Below are 24306 nucleotides of genomic sequence, written 5' to 3' on the forward strand. Positions count from 1 at the left end.
AGGATGCCATCCAGATGGACCTTGACAGGCTTGAGAGGTGGACCCATGTGAACCTCATGAAGTTCAACAAGGCCAAGTCCAAGGTCCTGCACATGGGTAGGGGCAATCCCAAGCACAAATACAGGCTGAGCAGAGGATGGATTGAGAGGAGCCCTGAGGAGAAGGATTTGGGGGTGTTGGTTTATGAGAAGGTCAACATGAGCTGGCAGTGCACGCTTGCAGCCCAGAAAGCAACTGTATCCTGGGCTGCATCAAAAGAAGCATGGCTAGCAGGTCGAGGGAGGTCATTCTCCGCCTCTACTCCGCTCTTGTGAGATCCCACCCAGAGCACTGCGTTCAGCTCTGGGGCCCCCAGCATAACAAGGACCTATTGGAGCGAGCCCAGAGGAAGGCCACAAAGGTGATCAGAGGGCTGGAGCACCTCTCCTGTGAAGACAGGGAGAGGGAGTTGGGGTTGTTCAACCTGGAGGAGAAGGCTCTAGGGAGGCCTTATAGCAGCCTTCCAGTACCTGAAGGGGGCCTACAAGAAAGCTGGAGAGGCACTTTTTACAAGGACGTGTAGTGATAGGACAAGGGGTAATGGCTTTAAGCTGAAAGAGGGTAGATTTAGATAAGATATAAGGAAGAAATTCTTCACCATGAGGGTGGTGAGGCATTGAAACAGTTTGCCCAGAGAAGCTGTGGATGCCCCAACCCTGGACGTGTTCAAGGCCAGGCTGGACAAGGCTTTGAGCAACCAGGTCTAGTGGAAGGCGTCCATGCCCATGGCAGGGGGGTTGGAACTAGATGATCTTTAAAGTTCCTTCCACCCCAAACCATTCTATGATTCTATGATTCTACGATATGATGTCATGATTTTAAAATTATTTTGCATTTAAAAACACAAAACTGAAAAAAAACCCCACAAATTTTGAAAATCAATTTATATTAACTATTTTTAACTTTTTCTGGTAACTCTGAAATACAAACAACTCAATACTAAGTAGCTATGAATAGCATTTTTTTTTTCTCTCCAACATGAAGACTACCAAGCACTCTGGAAATACTAAATTCCTGAACATCTCAGGGAAAAGAGTGCTTTCCAATGTATTTCAGAAACAGTAAATGAAGTGCAGAAGAGTTTATAGGATTGAGTTGTAAACATATCTTCCATCCGAAACCTGAAACTGACTGCCATTTTATTTGTTCAAAAGCACCAAAAGTTGTGTTCTTCATGGTTGTACAACACTACACAACAGACTGGTAATAGGAATCAATAACAGGACCTATGAATCCTAAGACAACTTTTCTGCTGCTAGACTACAAAATATTATCTATTACAGTATCATACACAACCCACACTTCAGATTTTAACTGCCTAATCTGACTTGCAAAATGTAACTTTTCCTTGTTTCATAAAATATTTCTTCTGATGAATAAAGCTAAAATTTACATCAGCACATTTATGACGAGATTAGATCACAGTGATGCTAGGCTCAAACTTGTAAAACATATACTAACTAATGAAGGAACTTAACCTCAGCTGGTATAATCCATTGATGAATTACTTACTAAATCTAACAAATGCTTATTCAATATCTTTTATCACTTAAGATATACTGGTATTCAACAAATATTAATCTGATTGGATTACAAGGAGCCTGAACTTTTTCTGGGTGATAAGTGATGACTTCTAAGGCCTCTTTACAGTTCCCTTCTTTTTTCACATAAGAAACTTATTCAATGTCCTGTAGTCTCAGACTGCAATCATAAATTTTTCCAAGGTCACACAGTTGTTTTAGGCTTTTCACCACACAAACAGTGCTAATCCAATAGATTAGTACAAATTTCTTTGTTAGAGGAGACAAATCTCCAGAGCTAGATAGAAATCAATAAAATAAGAGATTATAATCTAATCTTCACTATATATTTCCATTTTAAAGAACATACTCAGTCAGGGAAGCTCTCTCTTGCTTCAGCCTCTTCTTGAGTAGTAGGCCTCAGTTTAGCTAGCACATCTTCTTGCCTTTCCCACATGGATCTTGTATTTTGCAATTACACAATTAACAGTTCCGATGCATGTAAATCAATCTATTATTCACTGTGCTACTGAGACAGAAGCTTTTAATACTGATTACTTTAGCATCCCTTCTCATTGAAGTACATATTTCAAACACAGGCTACAGATAGACACGGAAGCAACCTGTACCACTTGGATCCAAACTTCCTTAGCATTGAGGGCATTTGGATGTTAGCCCTTCAAAGATCTACACAGTCACCTGCTTTCCAGCTCTAAGGCTGAGTCTGTTCTCTGTTGCAGAGATTTTACATTCACTTAACTCTATCAATTTCCATGCTCCAACACAAAAGCTGGTACGCTGCAACGGATCCCTTGAGCAAAAAAGAACTGGCCATAATTTGAGACTAGAAATCATTATTTGTTACTCAAGGACTTTATTACAATCAGCAGTCCGTATTTCTCTTTCGTTCTTCCTAAACAGTTTAATGAGCAGCTAGTCTAAAATGAGGGCAGTAGAGAACTGTAATATTAAGAAGATTTCTATTCAGTTGCTTTACTGAAGGTGACTCTCACATCTGTTGGTAGCTTCCTACGTGCCAGTTACTGAGGGCAGAACGTGAGGCAGAGACTAATCAAAGTTTGGTCCAGGTTGCTTCAGTCCTTATAAGATCTGCTGAGGGAAACACTCTGTGAAAAGTTTGTATCTATACGAAGCCATCTTTTACGAAGATATAATAACAGCTATGCAGAGGGCTGAGCACTGACTACCCTGAAGTCTGCTGAAAGACAAAGGTAATAACATCCAGGTAGTAACAGTGTGATATGTATACTAACTAGAAGTCAGGAGCTGTAAGTACTGCAGTACGAGGAGAGGTACATGGATTGAACCATCCCTGAAGAAAACTGATATTTTCATTTATGGGTACAGTTTCCACTGGAATTTAAAGTTATTTGTGTGGCTACCTCAAATAAATTCTTTACCATATGTTTCCAGATTACACCATATTTACAATTTAGATTTTAAATAACTCATAATAAAATACCAAAATATTGCAAGAGTACTCCAATCAAAATTAGATTGAGACTGAAAAGGGAAGAAAAATGTTTGATCTTAATTATTTCTTGCATTTGAATTAGTAACATAAAATGCATATATTTAACAGATAGCAATGCTGAAGTACTGTATTACAGTGGGTGAAGTTGAGTTTTGGCTATGAATGCTGGAAGTTAATTAGCCTGAGTTAAACAGAATGTGTTCAACTTTTTCAAAGGTGGTTGGTTATTCATCACCTAAACCCAGTTAAACTTAGGTGTGTTTGTGCGTAGATAAAAATCTTGTCTGTGACATTGATTACACATAACTAAATATACCTCAGGTGAACCTCTGGCCTCATTCACGTTTCGTATCTAAATGGGGTTGTTGCCAAATATCATTACTTGCACATATATCTCCTCTTGAACTTTATACCAGGATTTCAATAAAATTACTGAATTGATTCAATACAACATGCAGGCTTTTATTTAGGTTTTATTGCTTACAAATCTAAAGGAATCCTCCTAGGAAATACTGTAAATCATAATATTTTGTTTATATTTAATTTATTTGCATGACATAGCTATTTAAAGTCACTAGATCTCATGATATTAAAAATAAAATGAAATTTTTAGTTAATAAAAAGGATTGTATCTCTAATAACTATTATTTTCAGATACACAATATCTAGTTCATTGCCTGCTCTTTTAAGATTCTGCATCCCTCTTAGTTTCTTTTAGAATTGAGATTCAAGGAACCAGGAAGATTAGGTAATTACAATAAGGCTGGAGAGTCTTTTGGACTGTTCAGTTGTGTACTGGAGTTAACATTCCAGACTAGTGTTTTCAGCAAATCCTTTTCTTCTGACAATCTAAGCAAAGTATTTGGAACATAATTCTTTGGAAAATCTACTGCCCAACCCTTTCTGATACTAGCCAGATATCTGAGATTGTACTAAAAAAAGGTATGCACAAGTATCTTCACTTGACCATCACGAACTATTTGCTCAAGAGAGTAGTGTGGTTAGTTTTTGCTAGTTTTTTCCAAATTTGTTTATTGTGCCACTGCTTTCACATATTTGTGAGGAATAGTACACCTAATAAAAATATACATATATTTTCTAAAGCTGAAGTAAAACAGTCTTTTAAGTAATAGAAATTGAATGAGTTAGCATGAAATACAGTCGCTGCCTGCTTTTGATTTTTTTCCCTACTCAGTACTTAGGGAAGTGATCGTGCCCCTGTACTTGGCGTTGGTGAGGTCGCACCTCAAGTACTCTGTTCAGTTTTGGGCCCCTCACCACAAGGAGGACATTGAGGTGTTGGAGTGTGTCCAGAGAAGGGCAACAAAGCTGGTGATGGGTCTGGAGCACAAGTCTTATGAGGAGCGGCTGAGGGAACTGGGGTTGTTCAGTGTGGAGAAGAGGAGGCTGAGGGGAGACCTCATCGCTCTCTACAATTACCTGAAAGGGGGTTGCAGAGAGGTGGGTGTTGGTCTCTTCTCCCAAGGGACGAGTGACAGGACAAGAGCAAATGGCCTCAAGTTGCGCCAGGGGAGATTCAGACTCGATATTAGGAAAAATTTCTTTACTGAGAGAGTGGTGAAACACTTGAACAGGCTGCCCAGGGAGGTGGTGGAGTCACCCTCACTGGAGGTGTTCAAAAAACATATGGATGTGGCACTGCAGGACATGGTTTAATGGGCATGGTGGTGTTGGGTTGATGGTTGGACTTGATGATCTTATAGGTCTTTTCCAACCTTAACGATTCTGTGATTCTGTGTGATTACTATATATATAGGTGGCAATTTTAAAAGATATATCAAGATACACCATGTAAAAGATATATCAATCGTAAAAGATCTATCAAGATATATACAAGCAATTGTAAAAGATACATCAAATGTAAAGGATATATCATTAGTTCTCTATCAGAAATAATTTTCATTTTCCAGTCAATGCATATCTTATTTCTTCCACCATTAATTCTACAATGTCGTCTCAATTACAGCAGTAGAAGTGGGAAACAACCCAACCTGACCCAAATATTTCTGAATTAATAAATGCTCTTTATCAATTTGTTATACAGATTAATGCACTGCAACTTGCAGGATGATTAAAATGACCCTTTGTTATGAGAATCAGCAGGACCTGTAGAATTTAATTGCCAAAAGGTTCAATGTCATCTGGTACCTATCCTTTAATCTGTTAATGCTGCTGAATGTGACTACGGTCTTTGGATGTTAAAAGTGGGTGGTAATATTAAGTCAGTTTTCCATTACGGTATGAATCTTGCTGTCAGTGTTTTACTGTTTAACCATATTTGATTTCACCTAGGACTATGATCATGAGCTGATGGCACTTAGAATCCAAGTTCTTTAAAGGGAGGAAGTTAATTGATCAAAGCAAGTTATCGCTCCAATTGAATCAAATGAGATGATCACACAAATGAAACCGGTCAAGAGGAAACACAGGCTTCAATCAGTCAGTCAGCAGTAATGAAAAGCATGCGTTCCTTTGAACAGTTGTTTTTAATCTTCTGATTAAGGATTCTCCTGTTGCGGTACATATTATTATTTGCCTATTCTGATCACAAAACACACTAAAGACTGAAAGACCTCTGTTTATATTTTGAAAGCTTTTCACAACAGTGTTAGTTTGGTGAAGATCTTCATGTCCCTTACATTTTGGTGCAAACACTGGAATTGATAACCATTTTGTCAATGGGAGAAGGGAAAAAAAGCCTTATGATTGCTCACAGATGATCATTACTTCCCAGTGATCGTATTATGGGGAAGCATATAGTGAAGCATTTCTGTAACATAAAATTCTTGAATCCACCAAAAGAAAATGGAAAAATTGACAGGATCCAGTCAAAAGATCACTAAATCAGGAGTAAAGAAACTGACTTGGATCTCTGGTCTTTGAATTGCAGAGATATTATTACATGTACAAATTACCATAGTATCTGAATGAGACCTAAAATCTTAGCCAGATACAACAACAACAATAATACCACCACCACCTGTATTTTGTACAGGGCTTTCATATGGGGCTCTCAAAAGAGCTTTACAATGATAATTATTAGTATTATTCCAAACTTACAGATTGCAAGACAAGTTCGCACAAGCTATATTGTCCTTCAGTAAAACAGAAGACAGGACTGAATGCTATACTTCGTGGAATTATTATTATATCAATAACATAATGAATTGATTTCTAGTATTACTGGGCTTATTCCTAAAATGAAAGTACTTCCACCCTTTGGGTTAATGTCATTTACAGTGTCGAAAGATAACACAATGTTGCTCTTTCCTACTTCAGTAATTTATTTCTGGGCATAAACTGACAGTAGAACGGAGACTACTGTAAAAGTTTTCTAACCAGAAGCATTACAGTATGTGAGAATCAGGTGAAAACACCACAAGAAGGTCAAATGTTAAACTGCAGTGCAAATTGCAGTTTAGCATTTGTTACAGGCTTAGTAAACACCCCACTAATGAACCAGACCTTTATTAGAGTTTGTATCATTGGTGATTAAGCTTTTGCTGACAACTCATCTCACCTCCTGCACTTCTGCATTATGTTATACAGTAGGTAAAGAGTAAAATATTAATGCCAACAAAGATCAGACACTTTGTGTGCTTTATTGCAACTTAATGTCTTTATTGTCTTCTGATTTAAGTAATTTGAACTTTTGTTTCAGTCCCCACAGGCTAATTCAAATATAAATATAAAATGTCCTGACAATCAAAAATTCTAAAAATGGTTGAGTTAATCATATACCACTAATAATACTGTTTCTTTAATAAAGGAGAAGACAACAACAAAAACATACAGTACCTCATCTAGTTCCATTTCATCTGGACTCTCCCATGGTTTGATGAATTTTCCACGAGACCTCTTCAAAGGCACAATAACTATGTAATAACCTCTGTAAAGGAAACAGTTGGATGAAAGTAAAGTTGAAGGAAAAGAAATAGATAAATTGATGGAGTAGGTGTCTGTTCAGAGGAACTTAACTTACCGCTGTTCTCTCAACAGCGGCATGTTGAGAGCAAACTTTTGCACATTATTATGCCACTGCAGCTTTCCAAACATAATTGTAAAGATTCACACTCTTGAAAGCACATCCAGTGTAAAGCATTTGACAAACAAATGGCACTAATTACCTGCCTTTTAATGTAAACATATAAATATGTATAAGAAACTTTAATTACCATGTTCTAAAATGTTTGACTGCAGTTTATTATTTCATTTGAAATACAGGAGCCATGGGATATTTGTGCCCTACCATCATCACACTGGGGAAGAAACCCAAACCCCTAAATTGGAACATATTACCATATATTTAAATTTCAATTACCACCCCATCTTCCCCCATTTTCATGTATAATCAGAATAGTAGGTTAACATAATGTGTTTGTTGATGCCAACACTGTTATACAGAATATCAAGGAGACATGGCATACACTCCACCCACACACACTTTACTTTTGAGTATCAATGACCATCAGCTTTATCTACTTAAGTATTCTGTTCACAGTCACAGACAAGAGAGGTTGATGTATACTCTCTTTACAGCTAGGATTTGCAAATGACACATATCAGTTTTCCTCAAAAACATTTTCCTGAAAGTATCTTCCTCCTCCCTCCCATGGAGACTAGTAAATTATACTTTCTAGTATAATAGAGGTATGGCACTTTCCTTCATAAAACCTGGATGCATGTCAGGCAGATCCATAATTTCACATTACTGTGAGGAAAGAAGCAGTAGAACCACAATAGCAGGACATCCAGGATGGTATAATATATATCTTCTTGATAAACAGCCTTGTCAAAAAGTCAAGTGCTCTCCATCTTGGAGGAGAAGGAAAGAAGCTGCTCTCCTTTGCTTCTAGTAACAACAGAGCTTATTAAGAAGGTGTGTCTGGCTTTCTATTACGGAAAATAATTTTAGTGTCTCATGGACCATCTTCTTCTCTTCCAGCCTACCATTTTTACAGCCTATTCAACCTTTTGCAGTACTGACTATTTGTTTGACTCACGCAACGCAGTTGAAAAACCTAAAGTAATTAGCAAAAGAGAGTCTACAGGAAAGGACTTGCCTTAGAATTGATCAAAAACCATCTCAGTCTAAACCGACTCAATAAACTATTTTTCTTCCATACCAGTGCACGCCATTGGTCCATTTTAATAGTCTTAATGGTTTTAATTAAGAAGAATTAAAGCTCCTTCCCACAGAAGAAATGTGACAAAATGTAACTACTGTAATAAATGTTCATATTTATTAATTCTTGTGTTAAGAAATTTGAGAAATTTCTCTGTGGAAATGCTGAGCTCCAACAGGAGGTGCTGGAAACAAGAAGTGTTGGCCACGTATTTTTGACTGCTGCTCACTTGCTGTATTCCAGTATTTAAATAAAAACTGCAGCATGCATTCTTATAGCAACAATATGATAAATCATCTTTTACACTGAAGGTCTTATTCAAAACTAGTAAGGCTGGTTGAACCCAGATTTTAAACCTGAGTAAGTATTTTAAAGATTCTTTGGTTACATGAATAACAAATCCTAGTGAATGCTGATTTATCCATGTATAAAATAACTACAACCTACATACCTTTTCTTTAACAGATACCTAAGAATCAAGACAAAAAGCAATTGAGAATTGGCCCCTATATGTCTTTCAGACAACAAAGATACACCTGCTGCATGAACTGCACAACAGTCTCTTACTTATCCTTTTTTTTTTCCTACTTTTTCTTTTTAAGCTAACAGAGTGTTCATACTTTTTTTTCAATCAAGGAACATCCAGCATGTAAATGTTACTTTCACAGTCTTTCACACTTTCTTCATGCATGCCTCCGACTCATAACTTTGATTGTCCACTAAGACTTTCAGCACATACAGAGTATTTTAAAGCTGAAAGCACATCAACAGCAAGCAGAAAAATGAAACTGTTCACATAAATGTACAGTGCTACAAATTGTAAAGGACAACAAAGTTCTGTTATTTCTAGGTAACTCCAGAAAATGCAGCATCTCTTGAAAAACATGTTTTATTATTTGCTATATTATTTGCTTGATTGTTTTGAGGGGCTTTTTTGGGGGGGAAGGGTAAGAAATGGAGTGTTTGCTTGCATATTGCTTAAACTACTGAGTATTACAAAGGCCAAAGTCTTCCATAAAACTGTTTTTACCTAAGACTTTGCAAAGGTGGAAGAGATTCAGAGAAACATGAACTGTCCTTGACACCAAAAAATTGCTTTTGAATTAGCCCAAAATACTACAGGAAAATGAAGAAATTGCTCACTTGAGATGATGCCAGCAAAAGAGATCCATTTTACTTAGCATAAGGCGAGCTCTGCTCCAATTTCTATGCTGTATCACCATCAAACATTGAAATAATGGAAGTTACTTCTACCATCTTTAATAAATTACAAAAGCTCTCATAACATTACCCTCAATCCCATTAGTATTTACCTATAATTCATTAGAGCAAACCATTAACTGTTTTACCTTCTGTGTAATTCGTATTATTGAAAGATTCTCGGTGTATAGTACTTCATAGTAAGATAGAGACAACCATGAGCATATAATGTACCCATAGAGGAACAGCAACTGTAAAAATGTCAACATAACTATTACACAAAATTGTTCTTCCCATACAAAGACTATAGCTGCAATAATCTTATTTATTCTAGCAAGCATCAGGTAAGCTTTTTCTGTTCAGTATGTAGTTGCTTCGGTACGCGTGCTTCCAAGGGTCAAGTCAATCTTTTTTTTGCTGTTCTGTTTTTCTATCTCAAGACTGATCACATCTTCTTAGGCAATAGATATAGGAGATACATTATTTGCAAGACTGGCAGTTGGACAGACCCCATAGGTTTAATGCACCTTTCCTGATGTCACTTAGCCTCTTTCATTTTATTACACTACATAAAAGGAAGGGCATTGGCTCTTTTTCCACTGCTACCTTCTGCTATTGTTTGACCAGCTACCCTGCAGTTTCTTCTCTCTGTGAATGCTCTGCCTCATAAATCTTTTTTGACTCATTCCATCTTCAGTCTTCCTTAGCTGCATTTGTTACTGACCACATCTTACTGAATCTAATGATAATGGCTACATTCTTCAGTTTTTCATCCTTTTAATGTCTCAAAGTAATTTCTTTCTTGACCTCACCTGCCTCAAAATCTTCAGTCAGTAATGAAAAAGGGGAGCAGCTTTCTACAAAGCCGTCAGTAAAAATCCACCAGGGAGAGGACAAGTTGAATCCCCAACAATATTTAATGACTTGCTGATTTTCCTCCCCATTTCCTTTACATTACACATGGGAACCTCATAGACCAACATGAATCACTGTAAGCAGTGCAGTAACACTTACTGATTGTACTATGCTTCGTGTTTTCTTGGCAAATCTTTATTGTCTAACCTTTCTAACCCCTGCTGACCATGTGCTGTCAGCTCTTTAGTCCTATTTCTGCTGTTTAAATCTCCACAGCACCTTTTCCCCCAAAATCTATGTAACATCTAGTAAACTCTCTGCCGAATTTTTCAGCAAAATCTCCTGTTTTCTTTCTGGGACCAGTGGAGAGGACCTGAGATTTTCCTTTTAATAAAAAACTTCAGAGTTAATTCATCTGAATTAATATAAGTGCAGTAACAATTCTTTAAAACTCCACATAAATCTGGAATGACTGAGTCTGAGTACTTCAAGGTGCTGCAGTAGGGTAGATACCCATTGATGGGTTATCCATTCTTCTTGAGAGGATACATTGTTCAAAATACAACTGGCTTCCTTAATCCCTCTTTGCTATTTGAAATCAGTGATGAAACACAAAAGTACTCTGAGAAACAGCTACAAACTGAAGGACAATCCTTCTCTATTCCATCTGGATTTTACTCAGTCTTACATACTTGGCTAAGTGACAAACTTATAGAATAGTTCCAACTGGAAGGGACCTACAATAATCAACTAGTCCAACTGCCTGACCACTTCAGGGCTGACCAAAAGTTGAAGCAAATTATTAAGGGCATTGTCCAAATGCCTCTCGAACACAGACAGGCTTGGGGCATCGACCACCGCTCTAGGAAGCCTGTTCCAGTGTTTGACCACCCTCTCAGTAAAGGAATGTTTCCTAATGTCATCTGAACCTCCCCTGATGCAGCTGTGAACGTGTCCTATTACAGGATACCAGGGAGAAGAGATTAGTAGCTCCCTCTACACCTCCCCTCCTCAGGAAGCTGTAGAGAGCAATGAGGTTGCACCTTAGCCTCCTTTTCCCCAAACTAGACAAACCTAAATTCCTTAGCCATTCCTCATAGGACATGCCTTCCAGCCCTTTCACCAACTTCGTTGCCCTCTGCTGGATGCATTCAAGTACCTTAACAACAGAATCTGGCATTTGTTCTTGTTAAATTTCAAGTCATTGATGATTGACCAATGATCCAGTCTATCTAGATCCCTCTGCAAGGCCTCTTGTCCCTTGACAGAGTCAACAGGACCTCCCAGTTTAGTATCGTCAAATACTAGTCCAGTATTAGTCCAAATACTACTGCAGAGTGCTGTATTCTCTGTACTGTTATGAAGAATAAAGCCCTGGTCCACCACTACAACTCTGGATTTTATTTACAGTAAGAATAATCATCTTTCTGGAGATAAAAACAATGGTATGTCATTCATTCACTCACTTTATATTCTCATTTGAAGGTACTTCTGGAAGTTCCACAGTTATCATGCCGTCCAAGTTGGTCTTTCCAATGAAGACTGGCTTGGTGCGAAGCACATCTGGTGCAGTCTTTGCTGTCACTCTATGCTGAAGACCTCCAGCACTATTCCCTCTGTTTGTCAGCACAAATGAATATGATGTCTCTGGCTTCAAGTTAGTGATCAACTTTTGAGTAGCACGTCCATCAACCTCCACGACCATTTTCCCATCATCATAAAGGATCTAAGTTAATATGTAAATTGACGGTGGTTTTGATTACTAAGAGAAGGCAACTGATATTGTCACACTGAATTCAGGAATGAACCTAGCTATAAATTTAAAATGAAAGTTACTGGGCATTTTAGGCTGTAAGATAGTACTGAATTTACTACTGCAATTAAACTTGTCGCTTTCAGAGGAAAAAAAGAACTACATTAATTTAAAGCAGTTTAAGCACCCCTGAAATCTAATTTCACTTATTCAAATTAAGTAGTTTTGCTTGAACTCAGCATATATATCAAGGCACACTTGTCAAAGGTACCTTGACTTTTTCATTCACACTCTTTATTCAGAAATGTTTTTGTAACATTTAGTTCATAAAATACTGCTCTTCACTTGCCACTGCCTGAGATAACACAAGTGATGAAGAGTGATGCAGAAGAAATGCCAGACAGAATGCAGCTTACATTGAGTCTCTTTACCTGGCTAATGCTACAGTTAGTGGAGTAGAAGAGTTATAATGCAAAAAAGTGTTGTTGTAAATGCGAGGAGACAAAAAACAAAATGGTACTCAGTTACAGTCACTACAGAAATGACTAAAAAAAAAAGAAGAAAAATATTCTTTTCTTTCACTGTTTTATCTAAAATATAGTAGCAACGAACTACAAATTAGTAAGGTGTTCATACCATACATAGTAACAAGTATGAGGCTGACTTGGAAATACTGCCACAACAGTGGAAAGCTCATATTGCCAAATGACTAAATTTAACAGCTTGAGTCAATATTGCTGGTTAGTTTGCATTCTTAAATACAGCAATACCAAAAAAGTCCACAGTAAGCTACTCAACCAGGTGAATGACATCCTTTAGTTTCTGTATTTTCTCTCGTACAAATGGAAAGTAACTTACTTTGAAAGGCAAGGCTGAATTGTAATTTTCTGGAATTTCCCAGGACAGCAAAACAGAAGTCTTCATTACTGCTTTAACATGAAAATTTTTTGCAAACACTGCTGGAAAAAAAGAAACAATGTATATAAAAACATTTTGAAGCTTAGATCTTTCTATATGTCCACTGCTACCTGGGACTATTAGCTTTCCATTTAGGTCAAAAAGCAACAAGGATTCAGTTCTCCTACCTGTTCGCTCATATTTAAATATCACATTTTAACTCATTCTCACTCTTTATTTAGTGACAACCCAATATGTACATTTTCCTTACCTGAAAAAACTGTGAAGATGTTAGCCAGAACTTGCTTGGTAAGGGACAGCTGAATTCTAAGGCATCCAAAACATATTAAGATTTACATACTTTACCTTTTGTGTTTGATGAACCTATTTTTATGAATGGGCTGGTCAGTTTTATTTACAGCTTCAAAAACACTGATATCCAAAGACTGATACTCCTTTAAAGGTCAACGCCATAAGCAGACAAATCCTACCTTGATCCACGGGTAGTGTCCTGAACTGGACACTTGGACTATATGGACCAGGCCCTTTGCTTGTGTGGGCACGTACTTTTACATCATATGTGGTATCTGGTTTTAAGCCAGAAAGTGTCATAGTGGTATCAGCAGGAACAACAGGGAGTTCAACTGGCTGGTAAGCAACATTGATATCTCTGTACAAGATGGTATATTTGGTGATAATGCCATTTCTCTCTGCCAAGAGTGGCATCTGCCAAGTTAATTGAACTGATGTAGAAGTAGAGCTTTCTGAGTGGAGATTTTGGGGAAATCCACTGGGTACCTCTTCAGGAACAGAAATCTCTTTAACCATCTCCTCCCCAAAGCCCACTTTATTTCTAGCTGAGAGCCTGAAGATGTAAGAAGCTCCTTTGTGAATGTCTGTGGCCGTGAAGTGATCTTCTTTCTCTGAGAACTCCATGGTCGTAAATGTATCCACGTCTTTGCGACCAAACTTCAGGCGATAACCCTGCAGCGGGCCAAAAGTGTCCACAGGAGGGTGCCACTGAATTAGAGCCGTGTTCATCTGTGTGTGGCTAATCACAAGCCGAGGTTTGCCTGGAACTGTAGCACAATGTTATTTAAAGATGATAAATAAAACCAGAATTGCATGTACAATTCTTGAGGCTAGTTTTATCAGGAATAGGGATAAATTTTCTCTTCCCTTACTCTTAGTTTCACAAATTACTGTCTTATGGAAGACATAATGTCTGCCTCCTGTACTATTGAGTCATACAGTATAATGAACTATGATAGTAAAGCCATTTAATGTTTATTGTCTTCTTCCCCTACCCTTATTTCTAAATACAGAGAACATTCAGAGGCACAGGACTTAGGAACACAACTCAAGAAGTAAAACTTCAAACAGACATCTTATCAATGGTTCTCTCTCACTTACAAATCCTTGCTTGCAAAAAAAGAGTATTGTCATAAGTATTCATTAATTTAATCCAAGGCACATTTCTGCCATTCCTGTAAATGGAAAAATAATTCATGATAATAATAATAGTAGTAGTAGTAATAATAATAATGGAGAAATTACAAGTTTCTAGATGTGTCTAACATAACTTTTGCCATTGATAGTTAAAATGTGGTAGAAGGGAAGTCAGACCAACTGTGTCAGCAACAATCATTGCTATGTATGATAGAACCCTATCGTTCCACTTTCCATACACAAATCACCTCCAGCACAGGCTGTTTCAGCTTGCAATGGTAGCACAGTTTGGAATTTAATTTCTTGATTGTCCTGGTTTATCACATATGATTTAGTTTCCAGCATGGTCTTGGTGCATGTGAACTGGATTTCTTCTGAAGAAGACTAAATTGGAAGCTCTTCTTAACTTGCACACCAGATACACTCAAATCCTTAATTGGGAACTATTGGTCCAAACTGATGATTTGTCTTTCAGAGAAGTTCAGACTGTAAGTGTGGTGAGGACATTCAATCTAGAGGATCGAATTAATCTTAATTGAGAGGGAAATCCCATTATACAATTGTATGGTATACTGTTTTGGAGTCCCGATATAAATTGCTCTCATTTACTGTTTCTGTTTAATTTATATATTTATTTTTTTTATTCATGCATTCATATTAATTTATATATGTATATATTTCATTTATATTTTCATTAATATTTCTATTTCAAAATAGTCTATTACAATTACTTATTTGATAATGAAGCATATCCATAACTATTTAGAAATTTGGTGTTCATTGTGTACCAATGCCTGACTAGAATAGTTTTGGCAGTAGTACTGCCATGATAACATAGTCTTCCATGAAGACTAATTAGTTCCATCCGCATTCAAAGCCTTCCCATGTGAATGTAACTGCTGCACTGTGAGCTCTGGTTCCTGTATTTAAACACTTCAATGGATTTTATTACTTATCTTCAGTTCTCAGGCACCCAGCAAATCAGATTCTTATTGTCAGAAGTTCTGACTACCATTCCATAATGAATTAGGAATAAAGAGGGAGGAATGGCATGGCTTGAAGAAAATTCTGCGTTTAATAAGCCATTTCCTCATTGTATCTGTCACAAGTCATGACATTGCTTCTAATTAATTGCATAAGAATTATAACCAGTTTTTATACAAATTTTCCAAGTATCCTTCCTTTTAAATGTCTAGTTCACCTGCAAGTATTATTCCCACAAATTTTCTAAGTTTTTTCCTACACTTTCTGCTGCCTAAAGAGTAACTGACTAGTTCTGACTTTTCCTCATTGATTATTACGAGCCTTTATGGAACAAAGAAAAGCCTGTGAAGGCCTTTTGCAGGATGTATTTTGCTGTACATTGTAACTATTACTGAAACCAAAAGAGCATATGAAAGAGAAGAAAAGTCCGCACAAACGGAACAATAATTCCTTTAGCTTTCTAGAGGAGAGACTGCTGGAAGATGTCACTAAATTATTTTTGTGATAAATTGTTATTTTTTCTTGTGGCAGGCCTCGCCATTAGAACTATTTTTTAACCTTTGTGGTAACTACAGAGAAAGAAAGAAATTACTACTTGCTCTTGATCAGAACAGGGGAACTACTAAAGCTTAGTTATCCAGTAAAATACCCTGTGATTAAATAACAACAGTCACTTTTTTTTTTTAATATGGAGCTTATCTGATTTTGCAAAGTGTATGAATTTCCTTGTTGTTAACACACCACTATTGATAAAGAAAATGTTTTTCTCTCTCTCTTTTTATTTCCAGATAGCTTTCAGTTAACGTTTTCTTTTAGTATGATCACTTGTGACTATTACAGTCTTGTGGGACAAATGGCAGGATTGTGTGCAGTCCTATATACAGTAGCATCATGGAATAGCTCTATCTAGAAATTTCTTCTGATAATAATACCTGAATTTGGCATGAGCCCAAATGAAGTGAAATTTCTCATGAAAAAATATATTCTCTGATCTACTGAAGTTCACCTCCTTTACTGCACAGCAAGATGTTCCTCACACACCCCTATGCAACAGTCATTACACCAACCAGTTGTAATGGCATGCCGTTACTAGTAGAAGCTCATGCAAGCTGCCTTTGTGAAATTACTCAAAGTGATTTGTTTCTGTTAGCTGCTATACAATACACTACCGTCTTAATGTAAATTTTCTCCTCTTAGCTGAAATCTGTATTTCAAGAGTGATGTCCAGCACAGAGTAAATTCCAAATAATGGACAACCTGTTGTGCTATGAGATTCTTCAACTACTATGACCCAGAAATTAAAGGTCTGATTAACTGACTATTAAGTCTTAATATTTATCAAGGTCTTGTTAATCACATATTTTGTAACTTCTGCCCCAAGTAATTTAAAAATTTCAAATACTTTGACTTGGAAATATTCAGTAACATTTTTTCTTCCATCTGATTTCAAAAACTAGGAATGGAAACTGAATATAAGACAAAAACACACTCTGGAGTGAAAATATTAACCCCATTCAGTGACTTCACTATTAACTGCAGTTACCGTACTGTAGGCTCACTTACATTTGGTGAATCTTTTCCATCTAAAAACATAAATGATGCTTTTCTATCACTAGCTGGACACAGCTGAATAGTTACTTATCATCTGAATAACTTATGAATAGTAAGCTTCTCCAGTAAACATTTAGACTTTTATTCTCCTTTTCTACCTCTTAGGGATATAATCTCACTCATTCTAATACAGCTGCACCTGAACTAAACCTTTAAAAATCAGACTAGAAAGTCAGACCCTTCATTTGCTTTATTGTAGTATTTGAATAGAACCTTTTTAGGAAAAAAAAATCAAATGGAAACTCTCAGAGAACAGGAGGGTGTATTTCAGACCTAGAAGCCCCTGGTATTAATGCATCATTCCTTCACTTGCCTGTTGTATTCTCACAGGAAGACAGTGAGCTGGAAACTCTTGGTACCGACTATATTTATTGTCTTCTTTTTCAAAAATTGGCATACGAATTTTTCTTACAAAAAGAACTCAACCACAGCTAGCTGTAACAGCAAGTGAAGAGGTGTTCATACAACCTGGAATGTATGAAGGAGCAAAATGGTAACTAGCTGTTATCCTAGAGACCAGGAACAAACATTACTTGTCCACACAGGCTGAAGCAAACAGCAAGAATAGTGTAATATGTACTTCATTTACAGGCATGCCTTTGATTCTCAATTGCTCTTCAGTCACTCAGGGTTTTATGGGACATGGGATTTGTTCATCTTGCTAAAGTAGAAGCATGAGAGATCTTGGAAGGGTGAAACATGAATAGTCAATAAGAACTAAATGCACAGAAGCTTTAAGTTTTGCAAGCAGGTTTGCATAGCCTATGCTTATGTCTAGAAACTAACCAAATCATAATCAATATTATTGTGTTTATTTAAATTGGGAACTGAACTTTAAAAAGAATAATGGATCAAGTGACTTTTTTCTTAAATCAAGTCCAAATGCAAGCGAGAATTATGTATCACCTTTTTTCCCACACCATGAGAATTCAGGGAAGGTAAGAAGCTGAAGGGTAAGTTTCAGCATCAGTCAAGACTAATGACTAGAAGGTACTCTGAAATGAAACTATATGATATATCTAGCCACCAAGAGTGAGATTTTTCCAAGGAAGCTGATGAGACAAGGATATAGATGTTTCTGATATTAGTACAAGACGTACTTTGCTTGCAGTGATTGTTTTAAAAATTGAGTCAATCAGTATAAATAAAAATGCATATGTCTTTTGGACTTTATATATTATTGTAAACAATATATTGTTATTATGAGAGCTTATAACAGTGCTACAAATGTTTCCATGTGATTGTAATGGAATATCCTTAATGGCTACACTACAAAACCCAGAAAATGAACACCCACAGGCTCTGAACACCTGTAGGTGAACACCACACTAAGGCTGTGGTGGCACCATTTGGTTAAGCTGTACCACAGTGAAGCATTTAAATTTGAAAAACCTTGTTGCTCATCTAAAAGCAATTCACTTCATCCCATCAGTGCTGACTGAATCAGCTGAATTGGTCATGCAGTCAGATACCCACCATTTAGTATCACCTGTGATCAAATGCAGACTGAACACAGTCGCATGGTGTATTTTGCCCCAGTTTATGCCTCACATTGCCACTGAAGCAATATGGGTTTCAGAGTTTCACAGGCCAGACTTTCATTCTGTTTTCTAATTCTCTGCTTTAATAATCACATTCTTCTGAGATAAGTTGTGACTGTCATACAGGCAGGTTCTTTCAATGTTCTTACTGACTGGCAGTAGCATTGCTGCTCTCATAAAGATGCGTAAAGCCCTTCACAAGTTTTTCAAATACCCTTCTCAGCTCTGAATTTCTATTTTTTCCTCTTCAAGAAGACACCAATCAGAATGAAAGAGCTACTACAACGCACAGAGTTAAGTATTACATTTTGGCCGCATCTTGAACTGAGAAAGGGACAAAGGGGAACACTGGTTCTCTTTTTATCTGAATCAACGAAGGGCCAAATACTGGAACAGAAAACCCTATGTCCTATAAACACTTTTTACACAACAGGAGACTTCCAAATAGTAGGAGCAAAACACTGGCAGGAAAAGTCAAAGGATTTATTCAGGGATTAATGGGTATATGAGTATTACCTGCACCAGTAGTAGATAAGAGTTTGGGTTTGCTGCGTGCTCCATCACCTTTTGTTGTATAGGCTGTCACAGTGAAGGAGTATGTAGTTTCAGGCTGAAGCCCGGAAATTATCATTTCCTAAGATGAAATAAACCAAGAACAATTTATTAAAAATAGATTGTTTTCCTGGAGATCACGGAATCCTTCAGACAGCCCCTGTATATTACATACAGTGCACACGCTTTTGTGCTACTGGCAGTGATAGCAAGCATTTGAGAGCAACAACAGACTGTTCTGTGTGAAATACTTCATAATGCAAGATGTTTCACTCACTTAAGTAATAAAAGACAGCACACTTCTAAATAGCATGCCTCAGGTAGTTTAAGGCACAAGACCAAAGGCTTAGTGGTGTGAACAGTGAATAAAGCCTTCTGAAACACCTTGCCTGAGCAATACTACTGATATTGTGAAATACATGCATATGCAGATACGAGAAACTCTGTTTAACTTAGTCATTTACAGGACATCACTGATATAGTTATAAAATGCCTAGTAAGAAGAGTGTTGCATTTGTATCCACACTTTTTAAGTAATGATGGTTTAGCTGAACAAGGAAGCCTTGTTATTTCCGTAACACTTTCATTGCAATCTGTGTCACTGGTTGGATTGTGCACCTAAATATCTCAATGGACTTCAGAAACAACTCACTCTTCAGTCTAAAAGAACTACCTAAAACACCATTAAAAATCTGGTCAGAGAATAAATCTGATGGCCCTCAAACAAACAACAGCAGCTACAAAACAAGTAGCTCTTCAACTAGTACAAGGGAACAGGAGCAAGATCAAACTGTAAGTGTCAAAGCAAGGGGAATCTTTTTACACGAATGTGCACACACACGTATACACACACAGAAGATGGTGAAGGGCCAGCCACCTGAAATGAACTAAACTTATGTCATGCTATAAGGGCAGCCAGAGGAATTTAAGCCTTAACACTCACGATACGAATAATTTTTATTGCAAATATAAAAGAAGAGTATTCAGAGGCAACTGACTGGCCCAAAGTTCCCAACGCATCAGCTTCCAGTCTGTAACCACTGGACTACTCCTTTGCATCTTCACGTGCCTGAATGGATTTACACTAAATTTCACTGCTGCCAGAGAGATGACACATTTATGCGTCTAGAATAAATAGCAAATGTGCAATCACTCACCCCTCAGATGCAACAACGATAAAAGTTAATATAAAAATTATGGGTCAGACTACCCACAGTAAATGGATTTTTCAAGATAGTGGGTGGGTATGACCTTAGTACAGACGTGATTAGAATTCAGCATTGTATTTACAGTAAGTTATTAACAATATAGAAATAACAAGGTAAAGATCAGAACAAGAGGGCAAAACAGCTCAAATAAAAAACATGTTAAAAAAAGCTACAAGAAACCCCACCCTCCTTAGACTCTACCTCAGAACTGAATTGACCCTAAAGGCCAAAATCAGTAAGAGATTTCTCACCTTTCATAAGAAACTGCACCTAATATTAACAGAATAAAATTATGAAAGGCAAATAAAACCCCTGCCATCCTTTTAAACAGTGATAAAAATACTAGCTTCATCTAAACCAAACAGTAATTCATGGTGTAAGAGATATGCTTGCATATAGTGTTGTCGTTTAAAAGTGTGATTTGGATACAGCAAACACTGTTACTTAGGCATAAAGGCTGTAGGGCATTTGGCTTTCCTCATAGCCTACAAAATAGATTTATTAAATTACTAAAAAGAAAACATAACTGACTTCAACTTTTGGCCACACAAAGAAACATTAAACTTAAAATGAATGCAGAAAAATCTGACTATCACTACGCAACTCTGAACCACTTTTGTTTTATCTTTCTAACACCTTCTTGTAAAGAGGAAATTGTGAAGCAAAGTAGTGATAGCCATAAAAAAGAAGAAAACACAAAGCAGTTCTGTACATTTTGGCATCATGCTAAACCCCAGACCAAGCAAGCAACAGTAAGCCCCACTCTCCCTGGGAAAAGAAAAACAAAAAAAAGTGCCATAACCTTTGACGTTCAGAGCATGCATTTGTGCAAATGACAAAAAAAAAAGAAAATTGAAGAAAACTCAAAAAAATAAAAGGAGGCTACAAGCAAACAAGCAAAAAAAAAAAAAAAAAAAAAAGCCCAAACCCAATACACACTGTTTTTCTGGCCAGTCAAAAACTACTCACATGTTCAGTAGTATCATCATATTCCCACTGATTGAGAGTAAAGAACGTTGGAAGAAAAAACAAAAGAAATGAAGAGATTTGTAGCCTGCTTGAGGTAATGTTTTCCTCTTAACAGTGAAATAAATATGAAAGATGTCTGGAAAAATCATGTACAATTTGAATTAATCTTGTAGAATCACATAGAATTTGGTTAATGAAATCAGGCCAGGCATTTTTAATTCCATTTCCGCTCTCCCTAAAAAACAGCCACTTCTCTTTCCTTGAAAGATGAAAGAAGTAATGAATCCTCTTGTACCATGTAGTAATATTTTATAATAGATTGTATTAGTAAAATCTACCAAGGCAGAATTAAAGGCTACCTGGTTTATTTTATCACGTTACTAGGATATATGCTTGAGTTTCCTGAATGAATTCAATACCTTATTTAAATTAATAGCAGGATTTTTTGGTCTTGAAACGTAACCACACTGATTTTTTGCTATCAAGGTCTTCATACCTGCATAAGCCCTGGTCACATATATCATAGAAGTATGCTAGGCAGGAAGGAGTGGCGGGAGGAGAAAGGAGGTGACTATCCAGTGTGAACCAATGGCAAACAGGAAGGTCAAAGCCAAACATGGCAAAAAAAAAGACTTTTGCCTTTATGCTATTTGGGCTTCAATATCTCATCTAGTTTCCGTTTCTGACCTTCTAGTGTTTAAAATTATTTTAAACTACTCCCACACAAACGTTGAAAGTGAAAATCTGTGCAAGGAAGGGGAGAACCAAAGCGCAGCAGCATCTCCTTTTCCATCTCCTCTCCCTTTTCCCTTTCCCTTCCCACCTCCCCACTTGATTCCATCTTCTTCTCCACTGAATTTAAGCTGTAAGATCTCCATGTTTTGCAAAATAGGTAAGTACATATAGATATATAGACAGACTGGCAGGTAAAAACACAAAAAAGTCCTCCAGAAACAGAGAAAATACTTTGAGAATAGGGTCATCAGCAAAATGCAGGTGTAGGAGACCTGTTCTCAAAAAAAGGTATCTGCAGCACTGAAATTTAGAACGAAGACTGGAAGAAAAAATGAAAGAAGCCAAAAAACATTTATTTATTCACATAAAATGCTTAAGAGGCAAATTTAACTCTTTACTTTGTGCTAGGCTGCTAATTTCTTATCATTTCCAGTCATTCCAGTCATAAATTGAGAGCTAGCAGTGAGAGGTGCGTACTTGATAATAGTTTCAATGTAGGATGATTTCTCCAGTACCAGGAGCTTTGCGAATCTTCAGTTTTACAGAGCGTTAGTGTATCCCAATCAGTGAAATCCTGTTTTTTGGAGCTTTTTAAACTTGATGTGATCAGGCTTTTGTTTTCATCATGTTTCATAATTTATAAAATGGACGGGAAATTTTGCAATATAAGTAACCCCATGCCTATTTAAACTAAGCTTCTCATTTTATTGCATAGTTATTGATATGAACATTGACAAGTATAAATGCCTCAGTGATTTCTAAAATTGCACTAATAAACTCATTTCCTGTGAAACACATGGTGAGGTGGATAGATGCTAATGACAGAAACACTGTAATAATGGGCTAAAACAGGCTTCTAAATGATTCTAGGTTCTCCACCGAAACAAAGAAATACTGGGTGTGTAGATCAGGCAGTGCACAGTTTGCTATATTGACTGTGACCTGGCTCAGCTCTCCCTGCTGCTTTAAAACTTCAGAGCATAGGTAAAGAGTGAAGTCTCCAGGTTTAAAGCGGCCAGCAGAATGACACAGCTTAGCATTTAGGTACACACCTATACGGAAAAGGGTGCCTAGGTTTGGCCCAAGAACCTTTAAACATAAGTATTCTGAAAAAAAGTTGTTAAAATAGAGATAAAACATCTTAGCTGGTAGGCTGAAATATAGAAAGAAAAAAAAAGGCAGATCTGGATAGCTCCCTGCTACAAGAAATGTTTTCACTGTGACATAGAAAAGAACGTAAAATACCCTAATTACCTGTGCATCAGACAGCATGATGTCCTTCAGCATGGGCTGACCCTTTGGCTCTCCATTTTCCATCCTCACATAGTGGACCTGGTATCCTCGGATCTGACCGTGCTGCTTATTGGGTACAGGCGAGCGCCATGACACTTTAACAGCAGTAGAGTTGACAGCCTCTACCTCGACTTTGCGAGGAGGACCACTAGGAACTGGAACAACATCATTGGACAGAAGAGAATTACAGGCACCTGTCCCACCCATGTCTTTTGTTTTTTTTTTTAAAAGGGCAGACTCACTATGTTTTCTTTGAAGAATACAAATTGTTCAACAAATTAAAATGCTCAACCAATCTGCTCTAAGTTTCAGTGAAAAGATCAAAAACCATGACTGATGCAAAAAATGGAAGAAAAAAGAGTATTAGAGAAATAGAAAAACATGTAAAAATGTACAAAAGCCAAGGAAGATGCTTTGCGATTCAAAGCATTACAGTACAAAGAGATATTTTAATCATTGAAATAATAATAATGCTAATAACAATAAAAAAAGGAAGATTTTTAAAAAAGTTTCCCTTATTTTTGTTTGCTAAGTTCTTTGTTTCGTTTTTTTTTTCAGTAGTATAAAAAGGAGGCTGATAATAGGGCTGTCTTCTGTCACTTTCAACCATGGAAGAAAAGAAAATGTGTGGAGCATCAGTTTTCCAAGATCAAAAACAAAACTCAAAAAAAAACCCAAGCCAAAAAAAACCAAATCAAAAAGCACAACATGGAACAAGAAAGCACTTAAAAAAACCAACAAAACCTGAAAAAAAGTTCATAGACATAAGTGTTTAAAAATGACAATGACTGTAAAATTAAGGAAAAGGCAGAAAGATTTTCCCCTGAGAGTTATTTTTATGTTAAAGGAGAAGCAAGAAGGATATGTATGGGCTCAAAGGGGCAGCAGATTCATGTCAGTCCCAAAAAGGTACTTTCTGTTAAAAAAAAAAAAAAATACCAAATATAAAAATGGTGTAGAAAGGACAAGTCTTTGATTAAAAAACTCAAAGGGTGATAATATCTATGATTTGGGAAAAAAGAAGAGCAGAAAAAAAATACTGTTAGGCTATACAAAAG

General features: G+C 36.9%; 1 protein-coding gene across 3 annotated transcripts in view; it reads right to left on the minus strand.

Annotated features, from left to right (window-relative positions):
* The window catches only part of PTPRD (protein tyrosine phosphatase receptor type D), a 284032-nt gene that overhangs the window by 96976 nt on the left and 162750 nt on the right, over window positions 1–24306 (minus strand). For all 3 annotated transcript variants that reach the window (XM_059833662.1, XM_059833663.1, XM_059833664.1), the window contains 6 exons: window positions 23210–23403; window positions 19008–19125; window positions 13398–13985; window positions 12868–12965; window positions 11723–11982; window positions 6874–6964 (listed from right to left, as the gene is read on the minus strand). In XM_059833662.1, coding sequence (XP_059689645.1) covers window positions 6874–6964; window positions 11723–11982; window positions 12868–12965; window positions 13398–13985; window positions 19008–19125; window positions 23210–23403 — 1349 coding nt within the window. The remainder of the gene's footprint in view (window positions 1–6873; window positions 6965–11722; window positions 11983–12867; window positions 12966–13397; window positions 13986–19007; window positions 19126–23209; window positions 23404–24306) is intronic.

This window comes from Gavia stellata, chromosome Z, assembly GCF_030936135.1.
Source record: "Gavia stellata isolate bGavSte3 chromosome Z, bGavSte3.hap2, whole genome shotgun sequence".
In the NCBI taxonomy this organism is placed as follows: Eukaryota; Metazoa; Chordata; class Aves; order Gaviiformes; family Gaviidae; genus Gavia; species Gavia stellata.